The sequence below is a fragment of the Neophocaena asiaeorientalis genome, unplaced genomic scaffold (genome assembly GCF_003031525.2).
Source record: "Neophocaena asiaeorientalis asiaeorientalis breed wild unplaced genomic scaffold, Neophocaena_asiaeorientalis_V1.1 scaffold356, whole genome shotgun sequence".
In the NCBI taxonomy this organism is placed as follows: domain Eukaryota; kingdom Metazoa; phylum Chordata; class Mammalia; order Artiodactyla; family Phocoenidae; genus Neophocaena; species Neophocaena asiaeorientalis.
In genome coordinates, this window is record NW_020172269.1 from 8,570 (window position 1) to 24,732 (window position 16,163).

Below are 16,163 nucleotides of genomic sequence, written 5' to 3' on the forward strand. Positions count from 1 at the left end.
GTCCACCACGGTCCTTCCAGACCCACAGGGGAACGCGGCAGTTCTGCACCCCCAGCCCGCCCTACAGACCCGACATCGTCCACCCTTCGGCCCCGCCTCCCTTGAAAATGTGTCACGCTAGGCAGGGCCAGCCTCGGGATCACGCTGGTAAGAATCAGGGTCTCGCTGCACCCTTGCGCTCTCCTCCGCGTCCAGCCAAGATGAGTCTGGTAGGGCCAACTCACGGCCTCGGTGCAGAACGCCCACGCGGAGGTTTGGGGTAAACCGGAAACCTCGCCTAAGCGTGCAGACAGAAATCAAACTCGGCTCCCCACCGCCAGGTTCCGGCCCACTCGCCGCAACGCAGGTGACGTCACGTGGGGCGGGCTCTAGGGAGGCCTCTACACTCTCGCAGGTCACGGCTCCTCAACCGGCCAATCGCAAGCCTGGAAGACCAGGCGCCGCCCTCGCCTGCTCTGCCCTGAATCGGCACCGGGAGGCCTCAAGCATACGCACTGGCGCTTGCCCAACTGTCCACTCCGCGGTCCGCTCTCGAAGGGATCCGGCGCGGGGCGCACTGCGCAGGCGTGCTGAGGGAGCCCCGCCCCCGGCGTGCGTTCCGTCCAATCCAAGCGGAGGCGCCAGACTGAGAGGAAATGGCGGGGCGCTCGGAGCTTTCGAGCGCGAAGCAGGCGGGAGCCGTGGGTCGGGCTGACGAGGCCGGAGGTAGAGACAGGCGATAGAGGGCTGGGCGGGCAGGGAGCGCACGCGGGCGCCGCTTCGAGTCAGGGCGGACGCGGGGAAAAACGACTTTCATCTCCTCCGGAAGGGTCTCGGCGGCTCTGCCGGCAGCCGCGAGGACTCACCCACAGGCCCGCGTCCTACATTCACTCACCTCTCGCTGGCCTCGTTTGCCCCATCTGCTCCGTTTAAGTAGCTAAAAGTAGGCAGAGGACATCCTTTCGACTTGATATCACACTCAGATGATAGGAAGACTAGTGGGTAAAGGCTTTGCAGTAGCCCATCTGGCACATAAATGTTGCTTCAGTGTCATTTAACATACCTTTTGCATATTTAACCAAGCATATCTGATGGCTAAATTCCTAGAAGTGGAATTTGTCTTCAAAAGGTTGATGTAGCCAGACTGGCCTCCAAAAGGTCGCATCAGTTTCCACAGTCTGCCTGTTTCCCTACATCATCACGAACACTGGGCCTTATTAGACTTACTAATCTTTACCAACCTGCTAGATGCAACATGTTATTTTCATCTCTTTAATTATGACTGAAGTAGTACGTCTTTTCAAATATTATTAGCCGTCTGTGTAGTTTTTGGTTAATTGTTCTCTCCATTTCTCCATTCTTACGTAGAAATGATTATTTACCTTCTCTATATTGTTTGGTTGGTTGCTTTATTTTTTTAAACTTTTTATTATGGATAAATTTAAGCATATACAGGCACATGAAAAGATACTCAACATTGCTAATCATTAGAGAAATGCAAATCAAAACTACAATGAGGCATCACCTCACACCGGTCAAAATGGCCACCATCAAAATGTCTACAAACAATAAATGCTGGAGAGGGTGTGGAGAAAAGGGGACCCTCCTACACGGTTGGTGGGAATATAAACTGGTGCAGCCACTATGGAGAACAGTATGGAGGTTCCTCAAAAAAAAAAAAAAAAAAACTAAAAATAGAGTTACTGTATTATCCAGCAATCCCATTCCTGGGCATATATCTGGCCAAGACGAAAGCTCTCATTCAAAAAGACACGTGCACCCCAGTGTCATAGCAGCACTGTTTACAGTAGCCAAGATGTGGAAGCAACTTAAATGTCTATGGACAGATGAATGGATAAAGAAGATGTGGTACATATATACAATGGATTATTACTAAGACATAAAAAGTAAGGAAATAATGCCCTTTGTAGCAACATGGATGGACCTAGAGATTATCATACTAAGTGAAGTAAATCAGAGAAATATATGATATCACTTATATGTGGAATCTAAAACTGGTACAAATTAACTTATTCACAAAACGGAAATAGACTCACAGACACAGAAAAGAAATTTATGGCTGCCAAAGGGGAAAGGGGTGGGGAAGGATAGACTAGGAGTTTGGGATTAGCAGATACACACTACTAAATAGAAACAAGGACCGACTCTATAGCACAGGGAACTATATTCAATATCTTGTAATCTATAATGGAAAAGAATCTGAAAAGTATATATGTAATATAACCAAATCACTGTGCTGTACACCTGAAACTAAAACACTATTGTAAATCAACTATACTTCAACTTAAAATCTTTTTTTTTAATATTTACTTATTTATTTATTTGGCTGTGCTGGGTCTTAGTTGCAGCACACGGGATCTTCATTGCAGCATGTGGGATCTTTAGCTGTGGCATATGGGATCACGTTCCCTGACCAGGGATCGGACCCGGGTTCCCTGCATTGGGAGTGCAGAGTCTTAACCACTGGACCACCAAGGAAGTCCTAAAAACATTTTTTTAAGTCAAGAACAAAGTATAATTACCCCATGAACTCATCTTTCAGTTTTAACAATTATCAGCTCTCGGCCAATCTTGTTTCCTCGTTATCCTCACCCACCCCCTACCACCTACTCCACTGTTTCATTTCGAAGTATCCCAGGCAACATAACATATCATCCATAGATATTGGGTTGGCCAAAAAGTTCGTTCGGGATTTTCCATTAAGATAGTATGGGAAAACCCAGACGAACTTTTTGGCCAACCCAATATTTGCATATATCTCTCTAAAACATAAGCACTCTTTGCAGAAAAGTAACCACAATAGCATTGTCACATCTGAATAATGGCTACAATAATTCCTTTGTTTCATCAACTATCTAGTCAGTTTTCAAATTTCCTTGATTGTGTCATCACCGTTTTAAAAAGTGGTTTCGATTGAATCGAAATCCAAGTATGGTCCATTTATTGAAATTGGTTGATATGTTTCTTTAATCTCCTTTTGTCTGTAAGGGTCTTCCTTTCTCCCTTTTCCCCCAAAATGTATTTAAATTAAAGAAACTGGGTTGTTTTTCCTGTGACGTTTCCCAGTGTGGATGTTACTAATGGCATGCCCATGTGCCACTTAAAATGTTCCTCTCTCCCTGTATTTCCTCTGAATTGGTTATTTAGATTGAGAGGCTTAACAAGTATTAGTGTCATTTTTTTTACGAGAATCCTACACTGAATTTTTACATTACATAGCTCATAATATCCAATTATTTTTATTGTGATGTTAATCCATTAATAATAATTGCCTAGATCTACTAGTTCATCAAGGAGCTAAAAATAAGTGCCTATATTGATTATAAGCAAGTTAATATGAAATATTTTACTTGGAGGCTGCAGAATAACAATTGCATATAGGAAAGCTATTTACATTTATTTAAATGAGGCATCTTATTAGATTTTCTCACTATTCCTTGTAAGGTTTCTTTGGGTAATATTCTCTAGAAATTTCTAGTTCACTATGCCACCTACTAGTTAACAGTGATTTCTGAATCCTTGTTTCCAGTTTTTAATACCACTTTTTTTTTCTTTCATTATTACATCCTGGGCTTTGGCCAAGCCTTGAACAGTATCAGCAGTAAGAGTGTACCCCTTTCCTTGCCCTGAGTTTTATTAAGGGGAAATCTGTGGTGTCATTTCACCCTTTAGGAAAATCTGCCCAGGAAGGGCCGGTTCACCCCTTGTGCAGTGTCTCCCTCAGGGCAAGGAGCAGACGCCCCACTCTGGCTGGAGACCTGCCCTCAGCCCACCTCAGTCCCGGCCCAGTGTTATCAGATCCTTCCTCAGGCCTCTCACTCCTACATAATTCTTTTATTTTTAAATCTTTATTGGAGCCTACATAATTCTTACATGTTTGGTTTTCTCTCCACAGGGCAGGCCAAGTCCTCACAGAAAATTGAAGACTTGATGGAAATGGTGAAGCAGTTGCAGAAAGGTCACGTCTCCTCTGTAACTGGGGCTCAGCCTGAGATTTGGGGTCAGGCAGAAGTGGAATCAGTTCCAAGGCCCAAAATGCACCACCTTGGGAAATTAACTCATTTGTTCTCTCTTACTTTTAAAACAATTTTTTGAAGTAAAAATATGAACCCATGATTCAAAATTCAAGTATAAGGGGATAAAGTACAAACGTTTTCCAAAACTCAGCTGCAGTCCCCTTGCTGGCCGTCCATTTGGTTCCCAGGCACTCTGCTGGATCCAGGGTTTCACCTTCCCTCCACCTCACCTCCGCTCCTCTGGCTTGCTCACCAGGCACCTTCCACCCATGTTCCCACCTCAGGGCAGGCCTTTGTACTGACTGTCTCCCACCCCCACCCAGGGAACAGCAAGGTCTGCCCCCCTCACTTCATTTGGGGCCCTCAAGGGGTCTTGCCATATCTGAAGAAGCACGTCCCACTCCACTTTGTAATCTGTTGCCCCTCCTCTGTTTCTCTTGACTGCACTTAACCACAACCTGACTCAGGTTCTTTATCTGTTCCTGTCTCCCCTCCCCAGAATGTGAGCCCTTGGAGGGCATCCACCTCCCTTCACCTGCCCTGTCATCTTCACTCAACCTCCTTGTTTCCCTGCAGCCGGAAGCCTAGAGCCCAGGATTGAGGTCCTGATTAACCGGATTAATGAGGTCCAGCAAGGTGAGCGCAGGACCTTGGCTTGTCTGCCAGGTGCGGTTGCGTGATTGGCAGGGCCCAGTGCAAAATGAAAATGTAGGGCCCCTTGTTCCAAATTACTGTGTTTTGAAAGAGCAGAGCATTAAACTTAGCATGGGTTGGTCGGGCCCATATAAATTCAGATGCTATACTCACATGTTTCTTAACCTGTCCTGCTGTCAACTGAGCCCAACAAGAAGGGCTTGGGCTCTGGAAGCCTTGTTTCCTGCTTCCAAAAACAAGAATCTGGGCCCCTCTAGGTTTGCTTGAAGACAAATGTGAAATGTTTGCAAGGACAGACACTTACACAATGTTCTGCGGTTTGGCACAGCAAAAAAGAAAGCCAGTGAGGAGCTAGGAGAGGCCCGGACTGTCTGGGAGACCCTGCAGAAGGAACTGGACTCACGTAAGCTTGTGGGGGATGACCCAGAGGTCCCCACAACGTCATGCATCCTTGAACCCAGTATTCCTATCAGCATCCTTGCCGTGGCCAAGGGCTCCTGCCCCCTCTCCAACCTCAGGTCCTACCAATCTCCCCACTCCAACTCTGTGGGTGGGAGTGTTCTGGAAACACCCTCCAAGCATACTCTTACCTTAGGGGCTTTGCTAGGAGAGGTTCCCCCAGATAATACAGGTTCCTATTGCCTCACATCATCATTCAGTTCTCAGCTCAAATGTCCCCTTCTCAGAGAGGCCTTCCCCAGTTACCCCACCCAAAGACCGCACTTTGTCCACACCTAGTCACATGCCTCTTACTGCTTGATGTGTTTCTTCACAGCCCTTATCCAGCTTCATGCAATGTGTTGATTTTTCCTCTTCCCTCCATGTAAACGCACTGCCATTCCACAGGGTCCTCACAGCCACCCTTTATCAACTTGAGGGCCCTTTGATGCTTACAGGGAGTATGGGCCCAAGAGGGAAGGGGCTCACCTCAAGGGGTCTACATCTGGGGTTGGGGCTCACCTTGAGGGGTCTACATCTGGGGTTGGGGGTAGGGCTGTACCAAACCACGCATGTGACCATGGGCAAGCCCAGTCCCTGAAGGTTCAGTGTGTGGACTCTGATGATGCCTGAACATGTCACTGCTTTTTCCAGTGAGTGGAGAGAAAGTACGCCTGAAAGAGATCTTGAGCAAAAAGCAAGGTAATTGCAGCTACTCTGTCTCCAGGTTTTTGCCTTTGCCACCCTGCAGAAGCCCACTCTCTCTATAGAAGTAGGAGCCTTTTGAAACCTGAATCACCGTGCATCCCTCCTGTGGCTTCCACCAAACATGCAGTAAATGACAAAGTCCCATCAACTCCAGAGATCCCACATGATCTAGCACTTTTACCTCTGCCCAAACCTCATGCCCTGATGGGCTCTCACGGGGCCCTCACTTCCTCTCCCTGCAGAGACCCTGAGGATCCTCCGGCTCCACTGCCAGGAGAAGGAAAGTGAGGCACAGAGGTAAGAGCTTCCCCCTGGCCCCTGCTCAGCGCTGTCCATTCTGGTAGAGAGAGGAAGCAGAGGAAATCGGTCTTAGACCCACAGCTCTCATCTTCTCCCTAAAACGGGGAGGCCAAATGCCTGTCTTCCCACCTTGACTCCAACAGTAGGCAGTAGTGTTAGGGGTACTCATTCACGGGGACGGGCATTCATTTGCTAGAATGTCAATTAAGTTCCCTCGGCTGGTTTTTATTCTATACCTTCATACTTTCTGCAGGCTGTCTTGGCTGTCTACTCACCTGTCCCTTCATTTAGGCGTCAAGCCAACCATCTGTGCACCAGGCTCCATTCATCCATTATCCCTCCATCCACCCAACTACTTGTGCATCCATGTCTCTACCTCCTGAATCTTTATTTCGCTCATTTTGTGACCAGAGGCCCCAAGCCCCTAGCATACCAACTTTGAAACTGTTTGAGAAATTCACATGAGACTAATATGTGTGTGTGCCTGTACTTGTGACCATGCCCACATTGATCTCCCCAGTCTTCACAATGACATTTCCAGAGGGCATGAGCTCATGCCCCCCTCCCACAAAGTTACAGAGAAGGACCTCAATCTAGGTTAGAACAGACCTCAAGAGAAGGACGCCGAAGCCCCACCCCAGGCCCCTCCTAGGGAGACATTCAGAAAACATGATGGCTGCCTTGCCTCTTGCCAGGAAGCATACCATGCTGCAGGAGTGCAAGGAGCGAATTTCTGCCCTGAACTCCCAGATGGGGCAGGAGAAGAACAAACAGAGGCAGTTGAGGTAAAGCCCATTGCCCAAGGCCTGGGGGCTGGATGCATTGTAAGTGGGGGGAATGCTAAGAATGGGGGTTAGAAGACGAGCTGGCTGAGCTGAAGCTTGGAGGGTCAAGGAGGCAAAGGTGCTCCCAGCAGAGTGAGGAGCATGGGCGAGCTCCCCCATGTCTCTGCATGAAGACCCCGGCCTGAGCCAGGTTGAGGAGGGGCGTCTCTCAGCCCACGGCCCCTCATCCTGTGTGGTTGGTCCCCAGGTTGGATTTTGAGGAGCAACTGGAGGATCTGATGGGCCAGCATAAGGGCCTCTGGGAATTCCACGTGAGTCACTCGGGGCCACTCCTTCTACCTTCCACATCTTCTGTGGCAGCACCAGCCCAAACCTTGGGGTTATCCTGCAGGCCTCCTTCCTCTCAGTTGCCGCACCCAGTTCCTGAGCAGCCCTGGCAGCCGTGTGTTAGAATCATGCTCAGTCCAGTTCCTCGTCACCCTCACTGCCACCCGGTATTGTCCTCTTCACTGGCCCTGCCCACCCATCCCTGATGCCCTCCCAGGGGCCTTAAGTGGTCAGGAGGAGCCCTGATGAACCAAGGAGGGGTTATCCATCAGGGAGACTCCTGGGTGTGTCTGGGGCCATCACAGACACAGGGCAGATAGTGGGGAACCAAGCAGGCCGGTGTTTGCCACCTGGGGATCCCAAACAAGAAAACAGAATGAATGTCAGGACAGAAGGGCTCAGTGCGGTCACAGAGCGGGAAGAGAAGGAGCTGCAGGGCTGGGCTGGTAACTGACTCTCCAGAGAACAGCCTCGATTTGTGGTGTTTGCAGGATGCCCTGTAGCGAATACCCCAGGGCTGATTTCAAACCTTGCAGAATTCCTGAACACTAATCCTCATGAGCTTCTCCAGCATAGCACCACAGGTATCTGGGGTGAAACAGCTCCAGGTGGACAGAATGGCCAATGGAAAGGCCCTGAGGCTGGGCCATGCCTGGCATGCATGGAGGGCCAGAGCAGCAGGAAGTAAGGCATGCAGAGTAAAGACCAGATCCAGATCGGCTTCTCTGAGGCACATGGGAGGAAGCCAGGAGATGTGGACAGGCCGCCTTTCTACCCCTCAGAAGCCAGAGCAGCTGGCCCTGGAGATTGGCGCCCTGGACAGCAGCAAGGAGAAGCTGCTCAAGGAAGGTAAGGCCTGGAGAATGGGGATGCCCTGCCCTGCCCTGCCCTGCCCTGCCCTGCCCTGCCATCTGTCCCTTCCTGCTGCAGAAAAGCTGGTGGAGGCAAAGCTGGAGGATGTGAAGCATCGTCTGTGCTCCCAGTTTGGAGCCAAGGGCTGCTCAGCAATCACTGAGGGGCTCTTCCTGCGCAGCCAGGAAGCAGCAGCTGTGGTGTAAGAGAGGGACAGACGCCCACCCTCAGGCATCTGTTTGAGGAGGAGAACAAGAAGGCCGGGGAGTTCCTGGAGGCTGCTGCCCAGCGCCAGGAGCAGCTGCAGCAGAAGTGCCAGCAGCTGCAGCAGAAGAGGCAGAGGTAGGCATGGTCCCCAAGGGGAAGATGGCTAAGGGAGTCTCTGCTCCCTCCTAGACTCTGTCACTTGGTCTCTTTACAATCCTACCCTTCTCCCCCCCACCCTCCTACCCTACCCCCTACCCTTTTTGTCCAGGCTGAAGGAGGAGCTGGAAAAGCTTGGAGTGCAGGTCCCTGCTCAAGGCCAGAGCAAGCAAGAGGAAGGGGCTGGCCCAGGAGAAGCTGTGAGTCCTGGTGTCTGGGTCAGGGAGCAGAGACAGCTTATGAAAGGAGCTCTGGGTGGGGAGGCAAGGAGGGGGTCCGCAGAGAGCTCAGAAGATGGTCTTCAGGGAAGGGCATTCCCAAAGGGACACAGCCAAGGTAAAGGTGCAGAAGCTGGCAGCAGTGGGGTGAGGACGGGCAGGACCCAGGGAGGGTGTGGGCATGGAGATGTGAGGAGACTTCCACGTCACACTCTGACCTCCCGCAGGCCAATCCCAAGCCCCTTGGAGTCAGTGAGGAGAAAGACCCAGAGCCGCCCACTAAGCAGAGCCTGATGCCCTCCTAGGCAAGGAGGAGCCACCCTGCACTAGAGCTTATGCCCTGCACTGGAGCTTATGGGCTTCAGGAAATAAAGGCACCATATTAACACAACTGCCTCAGCTGAGTCTGTGTTAGGTGGGGGGTTGTCCATCCCAAGACCCCTGGTACCTGAGACTGAGTGGAGCCTTAGCCACACTCTGCCTCTTTGCTTCAGCCAGAGTCCCACAGCAGGCACTCAATAAGTGCTTCCCTCACCTCACAGTCTCTGGTCTGCTCATCTCTAGGACTTGACATGTTCTGGGTCCCCAGGCAGAGGGATGCAAGACTGAGACCCTCTCACAATAGGCCCAGGGGTTCTGAAAACCCAGCCTGTGATAGTTTCTTCCATTCCTTATTCAGGCCTAGACCACAGAGTCTCAGAAATCCCAACAAGGACCAAGGGACCTCAGCCAGTCAGTTCCATGCCCACAGCCCCCACTGATTCGCTGAGAAAAAGAAATGTAATTGGAGCCTAAATGTAATTTGTGCCTGCATAGGCACAAAACCTGTCCCTGAGACACTTGTCACAAGAACATAATATGTTAGAAATCCTCAGTGTCGTGGAAGTCAATCACCTAGGACGGTTGGTGCTTAGGGCATGTTTCAAATCCACTGGAGTGCATCACCCAAGCCAGGGCAATGATGGGAGTCAAAGTCTGTGTTCTTGGGTCAAAAGACAGTGAATTCAGTACGTAAGAAGAGATTCCTTCTCTTGAATGGCTCCCCCATCCAGGTAGGACAGTGACACAGTTGGGTAGACAAACCTCAACAATCCTCATTTCTGAATATAAACATATATATATATATATATATATATATATATATATATATATATATATATATCCATTTCTGTAACTGGTTGTGGAATCACAGCTGGTATTTATAACCATCTTCACCTTCTTCCACCACCCATTCTGCTTCCCCTTTGCCTTCATCAAGCAACTCAGCCGTCTGTGCCTTTTTACCCAGTGGAGTGACCAAAACCTTTATTCCTGAAGGATCTGGGCCATCAGTACTCTTGCTGGATTGGATTGTTATCGTTTTTCATTGGCATTAATCACAGGGCGTGGTCGTACTCAAAGAAACCCTAAGGTATCTCCTGTATCACAGACATGGTTTCCCTACCTGCACTGACGAGAAGTAGTCCAGTTTCCCTGTGGTAGTCAGGCTCAGTGATCAGTCACACCAGCCAGCACAGGGACTCCTTTGCCTGTTGATTCCCAGGCATGAGAAGCCCAAGGGGGCTGAGCAGCGGTCTTAACTTCCCGTTCAGTGGAGTCATTATTGTATCTCCTAGTGGAAGCATTCCTCCCTCTGGGACTAAGGCCTCTAGGCCAGTGGAATATACAGTTGGGGGAACAGGAAGCAAAACTATTCCAGCTGATCACTAGGGACAACAGCGAATGTTACCACTCCCATTTCCACCCCATGATTTTTGGACCTTAGAGTGCTGGCCATGGGAGAGAGCACCATATATTAGACACTGATTCAGAACATGTGCAACCTTCTGGAGAACCCTGTCCCAGCCCTGCAAGGTACTGCCACCTAGCTGGTATTGTAACTGAGTTTTCAAAAGACCATTCCACCATTCTATCAAGCCAGCTGCTTCAGGATGGCGGGAGCATGGTAAGACCAGTGAATTCCATCACAACTTGGGCCCACTGCGTAACTTTTTTTTGTTGTTAAGGGAACTCTTCAATCAGAAGTAATGCTGTGTATGAGATCATGATAGTGAATAGGAATTCTTAACTCTGCAGATGGCAGTTTGGGCCGAAGCATTGTGTACAGGGAAGGCAAATCCACATCCACATTTAACCCTACCCTCATTCCTTCTGGGGTTGCAGGCATTACTGATATTAACCAAGGCACATAGTTCACTTCTCAGAATACACAATGTTAGACTCTTTAAAAAGGCCTTCAATAGCACTTCTATCTTCCTGATAGGTTCTTGATAGCCGATTCAACTGAGAGACATGATGGTCTCCTCAGACAGTTTTTCAAATTCCACTCCAGCAAATGGACACCTTATATGGGTCTCTGTCTTGTCCCAGGCCTTAATCGCTTAATTCAAAGCCCCTTGTGAAACCATAGCCTGTAATTTACAAGGTCCATGTAGTAGAAACAAAATGATACACCAAGAACACCAGGGAAACCACAGATAGGGAAACAACTTGCTGATGCGCAGGCACATTGAGGGACTAGGGTGACTGATAGTGAACGTTAGATGTCACAGGCCAAAAATTCAACCCCTGCTACACACCAAACACCCTGAATTTGCACATATGACACATGAAGAGCAGAGCAGTAGTGCCTGGGCAGAGAACTCAATACTTCCATTGAAACTTACACTTACTTTTCACCAATCATTTCTGAGCTCCCTGCCGCTCTTTCTCCCTCTTTCCAAGATAAATACACCACTTTGCCTCCTGTCTCCTTGCTTGGCCACCCTGCAATAAAGCCCTTTTTTTTTTCTGCAAAAGACTTGTCTCGATATTTGGTCTTTTCTATTGTGTAGCAGGAAACGAGCCCACACGCTTGGTTACAAATTTGCTGACATCTCCATGTACTCCAGGACTGTTCTCACAAGCAGTGTGGACTACGGAAAAGATAAATAGAAAACTCCACTTAGTAAATGAAATTCACATTTGGAGATAATAAAATCAAAACCATATTCCATAAGGATAAAACCAGAACACCTCTACCTGTTACTGATACGTGCTGGAGGAAAATCAACATCAAGTGACAAAAGCCAGCCAAGTGAGCTGTAACCACTCTGCTGGATGTCTCCTTACTGTCAGTCTGGGTGTTTTCATTGGTTTGCAAACCAGAGTCCCAAACCTTCCAAGGAAGCCATGGTTTAAGCCAACATGGTGAATGCAGGTCCACATGCCATCACTTTTGACTAATACAGGTTTTACAACCCAAAGACTGCAGGCTAGCCTGTCACCATCCAAACCAACAGCTGAGGCAAAGGGACCTAGAAATTGGCCAAATTAGAGGGCCTGTCTAGAGGGTAATGCCAAAGCTCCACAGCCACAGATATTTTAATTGTCAACCGGACACCCTGCTAACAACATACACCCAAATCAGGCCATATGACTTAAACCTATTTGCAACAGAATCCAACTCATCACCCATCTGAGAAAAACCTTGGAGAGTTAAAACCTCAGATTTGGCCATCTTTAATGGAGTCTTTAACTGTGCCAGTTGAGTGCCGGCACTTTGGTTCATGATGACAGCATCACAGGTGCCAACATCACCTTGGCTACCTGTGCACCCACAGCCCCTTAACTTAAAAGATATTTTCAAGTCAAGCTCCCAGGCCCAACGCTGCCTTAAAATTAGACAAGTTGTTCAGCATCTTTATAATGCCAAAGAGTCAGAAAAATAAGACTCATACCACTCCAAGTGGGTGTCCACTTGAAAAGGATACCCCAGTCTCACATTCTAGACAATATTGCTCTATCCAGGAGCTCAGTGTTGGAGATGACATCGCCCCCTGAGGTGGAGACAACTCTGTCCTGGACACTAAAACCTCTGCTCCGGGGATGCCCAAGACTTGCCCCACCCAAGGTGCTGGCAAACTAGCTCCAGGACATTCACTGCTTTTCTTCCTTTGACATTAGGGATTCTGTTGTGTTTCTTGAGCTCCTGGCCTGCTTATCCCATGATCCAAGTATACTCTTGCTCTCTGCAGAAACATACATCCCTACACGTCTACGCCTAAAGGGAAATCTGTAGAGATTACTCCTGTCTATACCGTTCTACAAATTAATGGAGACTATTGCCTTTCCCAGGAGACAACTGCCACCTATCAGTCAATTCCTCAACCTGCTTGGGAAAGGACAACACACTCCCCAGTGCCTCTCCTACTCCCTGCCCCAGCTTTCCACCACGAATTCCCACCTGGAGTCTCCCACCATGAGCACCATGACCACCGCTTTCTACTAGTTAACACACGAATACAACGAATCTCTACACTGACTTCACTAACAATCCATACTCTCCAACAACATAGTGGCCAGACCTGCCACACTGACCCGAGAAATTGACCCTATGCTGTTTAGGGCAATGTATGTCCTACACTCATTTATTCAGGCCACTCCAATACCCTAAATAATTGAGCTCAGTATTGACTCAATTTTGCGGCCCTAGCTAGATGAGTTTACCCTCTTAAACGGCCAATTATGTCCACACTCGCAAGCACCTGCTGAGTTGTACCCTCACACTCTGCACTACTGTACACCTGCCCTAATTGCCCTAGGGCCAGGTAGCAGAACAGTCAGGGACAGCCTCAATGCCCCAAAGTCCACTGAAAATATTCACATTAGCCAATCCTAAGCCTGCTTGCAATGCCTATCCCCTTCCTTCTTGCTGAATCCACAGTACAGGCACCGGATCCACAGTTCCCCCTCTCCTCTGTCTACCTCTGAGTGGCCCTGCACGGTGTGCCGTTTCTTCCCAGGAAATTGTAACTAAACTGTAAAACTTTCTGGATTCTCTCTCTTGTTCTGCAACCTCATGCAAGACAATAGGATTAAAACAGGGTCAGAGTGATAACGGCCAATTGTTAAACCACACACACACACACACACACACACACACGTCAGCTTCCCATGTCTATTGGGTCAGTTGAGATGTACATGACCCAGCTCCTTACGGAGTACCCAACATGATGGATGTCAGCTTCTTCATAGTGGTCACCAGCTCAGTAGCATACACCTTACTGGCTTTTCCTCCTCTCCTCTGTCATTCCCCCCACTACCTCATTCCTGCTGTTTGCAATCACTTCCCAAATAAACTGCTTACACAAGCTCGTGTCTCACCTGTGTTTTGGAATACAAAACGAAGACAACAGGAAAACCAAGCAAGGCAACCCAGCCCCTACTCTGATCAAGTCAAAGACAAATACAGGGACTCCATCCAAAAATAAATTGATACCCACCTTAACACTCCCACCAAGAATTAAGGAGTGGACAGGTCCCCAAGCTAGCAATCCCAACACAATCACCCAGCAGAATCAATTACCACCAGGAGAGCCAGTAGTACTTCTGTTGTGTTTTTCAGAACATCTGATTTGTCCATTGACAGCTACCACTTAATGCTGGGAACACCTGCTTGGTGGAACCTCAGTCAGATACAGGATTTTAGCTGCAATGGAAACTGGTTTCCATTGCTGTGTAAGAAATTACTGCAAACATAATAGTTTAATAAAAAGAAATGACTCCCTCACATCTGGAAGACAAAAGTTCAAGATCAGTGTCACAGGGCTGAAACCAAAGTGTCAGCAGGGCCAATCTCCAGAGACTCTAGGGGATAATCTATCCCTTCCAGCCTCTGATGGCTGCTGGCATTCTTGTGGCCAAATCACTCTATATCATCTATCCCTTGGTGGTTTCAGGAATTTCTTAAGTGTCAAATCTTCTCTCATTTATAAGAACACTTGTGATTGCATTTAGAGTGTACCTGGACAACCCAAGATAATCTCATCAAAAAATCCTTGATTTAATCTGTACAACTCTTTCCATATAAGGTAACATACACAGATACCAGAGATTGAGATCTGATATCTCTGGGGGCCATTATGCGGTCTTCCATATCTGGGAAAGAGCTTTTACCTTTCAAGCTTATTTAATGAGCAAAGGCCTGCTGCCACAGTGTTGGACTGGTTGCACGTTAAGTGAGCCATTATACATTATCTACTATACTCCCCCAACAGCAAAATTAGTCATCTGATAAACTCTCACCCACAGACCCAGAAGACAAAGAAAGGTATGGCAAGCCAGGAAGGGGCTCAGCCCTGACTTGGAAGAAACAAGAAGTTTAGCAACTCTTGGGACAAACACAGGGTAAGCTGAGAAGGAGGCTGAAACTGAGGGACAGGAGGTGGAAGGTGGTGGGGGGAGAAGGTATCAGAGCAATAAAAGAAGGAAAATAGGAGGAAGAAGACTCCAAAGTTTTCCAATGTGACAAGAGCTCCTGGGAAACCAAGGGCCGAGTGCTGGGGGGAAGTGGTTGAGGTGGAGGCAAGGGATCAGGCCTGGGAGAAGAGATGCTACCGGTAAGACGTGAGCATCTGCTTCAGTTCAAGGTGGAGGAAGGGAATGTGTTCCAGAGGAAATGTGCGTGTGGCTTTCATCTAACGGAATGGATCACAATTTGACATATCGTGAATCCCAAAACTTTTTTTTAAGGATTTCAATCAATTTGAAATAAAAGGTTTAAAAACAGTTCAAATGAAAAGAGCCCTCTGGGAATTCCTTGGCGGTCCAGTGGTTAGGACTTGGCACTGTAACTGCCAGGGGCCGGGATTCGATCCCTGGTTGGGGAACTAAGATCCCACAAGCTGTGTGGCATGGCCAAAAAAAAAGAAGGAAAAAAAAATTTTTTTTAATTAAAAACAAAATTTTTTTAAAGAGGAAAAGAATAAAGAGAAGAAAAAGAGCACTCTGGGCAGGAAATAGGACTGAAGCAACTAGTTAGTTATAAAATCAGGCTTTGTCTTTTGGAAAAGGGAAGACGACTTCACTCAGCACAGAGCCTTGGAAATCATCCCCTGAAACACTGTACCCTAATCAAGGAACTGATGGTGTGTCCTGCTAGACTTAGCCAGTGATGGCTAAGTGCCTCCCTATCCCACTGCCCCTTGAATGGACTTGCTGTTGGTATCCCATCTCTGTGTTACCATTGCCTGTTGAGTGTTTGCAGGGCAGGTGACTGGTCACTTCAGGTCACACATCTTCAGATTCAGAGCAACCACGAACACGGAACTGTGCCCAAAGAGCCTATGTGTACCTAGACCTGATACAGATGACAAGATCCTAGATTTCTGCACCAACAGCTTTATAAAATGAGATTTGGGGGAGACTTAGTAGAGTATTTTTTCTATGTGGAAGCTATGTGAACTCTGTGGCCATACAGTGGACAGTATCATACTATATTTTCCAAAGATGGTCGCATTAACATGTCCCATCCTGCGCACTCTTCTGCAATGTGCTCTTGCAACATTTCCATCAAAGACGGAGAGTCTATTTCTCCACTCCTCAGAACTTTCATGGGCCTTGCAACTTCTCTGAATGTGAAAAGGCAGAAGTGGCACTGCGCTGGTACCAGGAGTAGCTCTGCCAAATGTTCCTTTGGAGGCAAAATCATCCCTATTAGAGAATGACTGGTCTACAGTCTT

The 16,163-nt window shown here is 48.1% G+C and overlaps 1 protein-coding gene across 1 annotated transcript; it reads left to right on the forward strand.

The window, feature by feature from the left end:
- The first annotated feature begins 531 nt into the window (after positions 1–531).
- Positions 532–9,032, forward strand: SYCE1 (synaptonemal complex central element protein 1). The gene is given in 13 exon segments (XM_024762145.1): positions 532–705; positions 3,896–3,958; positions 4,593–4,652; positions 4,999–5,073; positions 5,763–5,810; positions 6,059–6,113; positions 6,812–6,901; positions 7,149–7,212; positions 8,011–8,077; positions 8,159–8,283; positions 8,286–8,422; positions 8,556–8,643; positions 8,889–9,032. Coding segments are annotated over 13 exon segments (1,020 nt in total). The 5' UTR covers positions 532–635; the 3' UTR covers positions 8,967–9,032.
- The last annotated feature ends 7,131 nt before the right edge of the window (positions 9,033–16,163 follow it).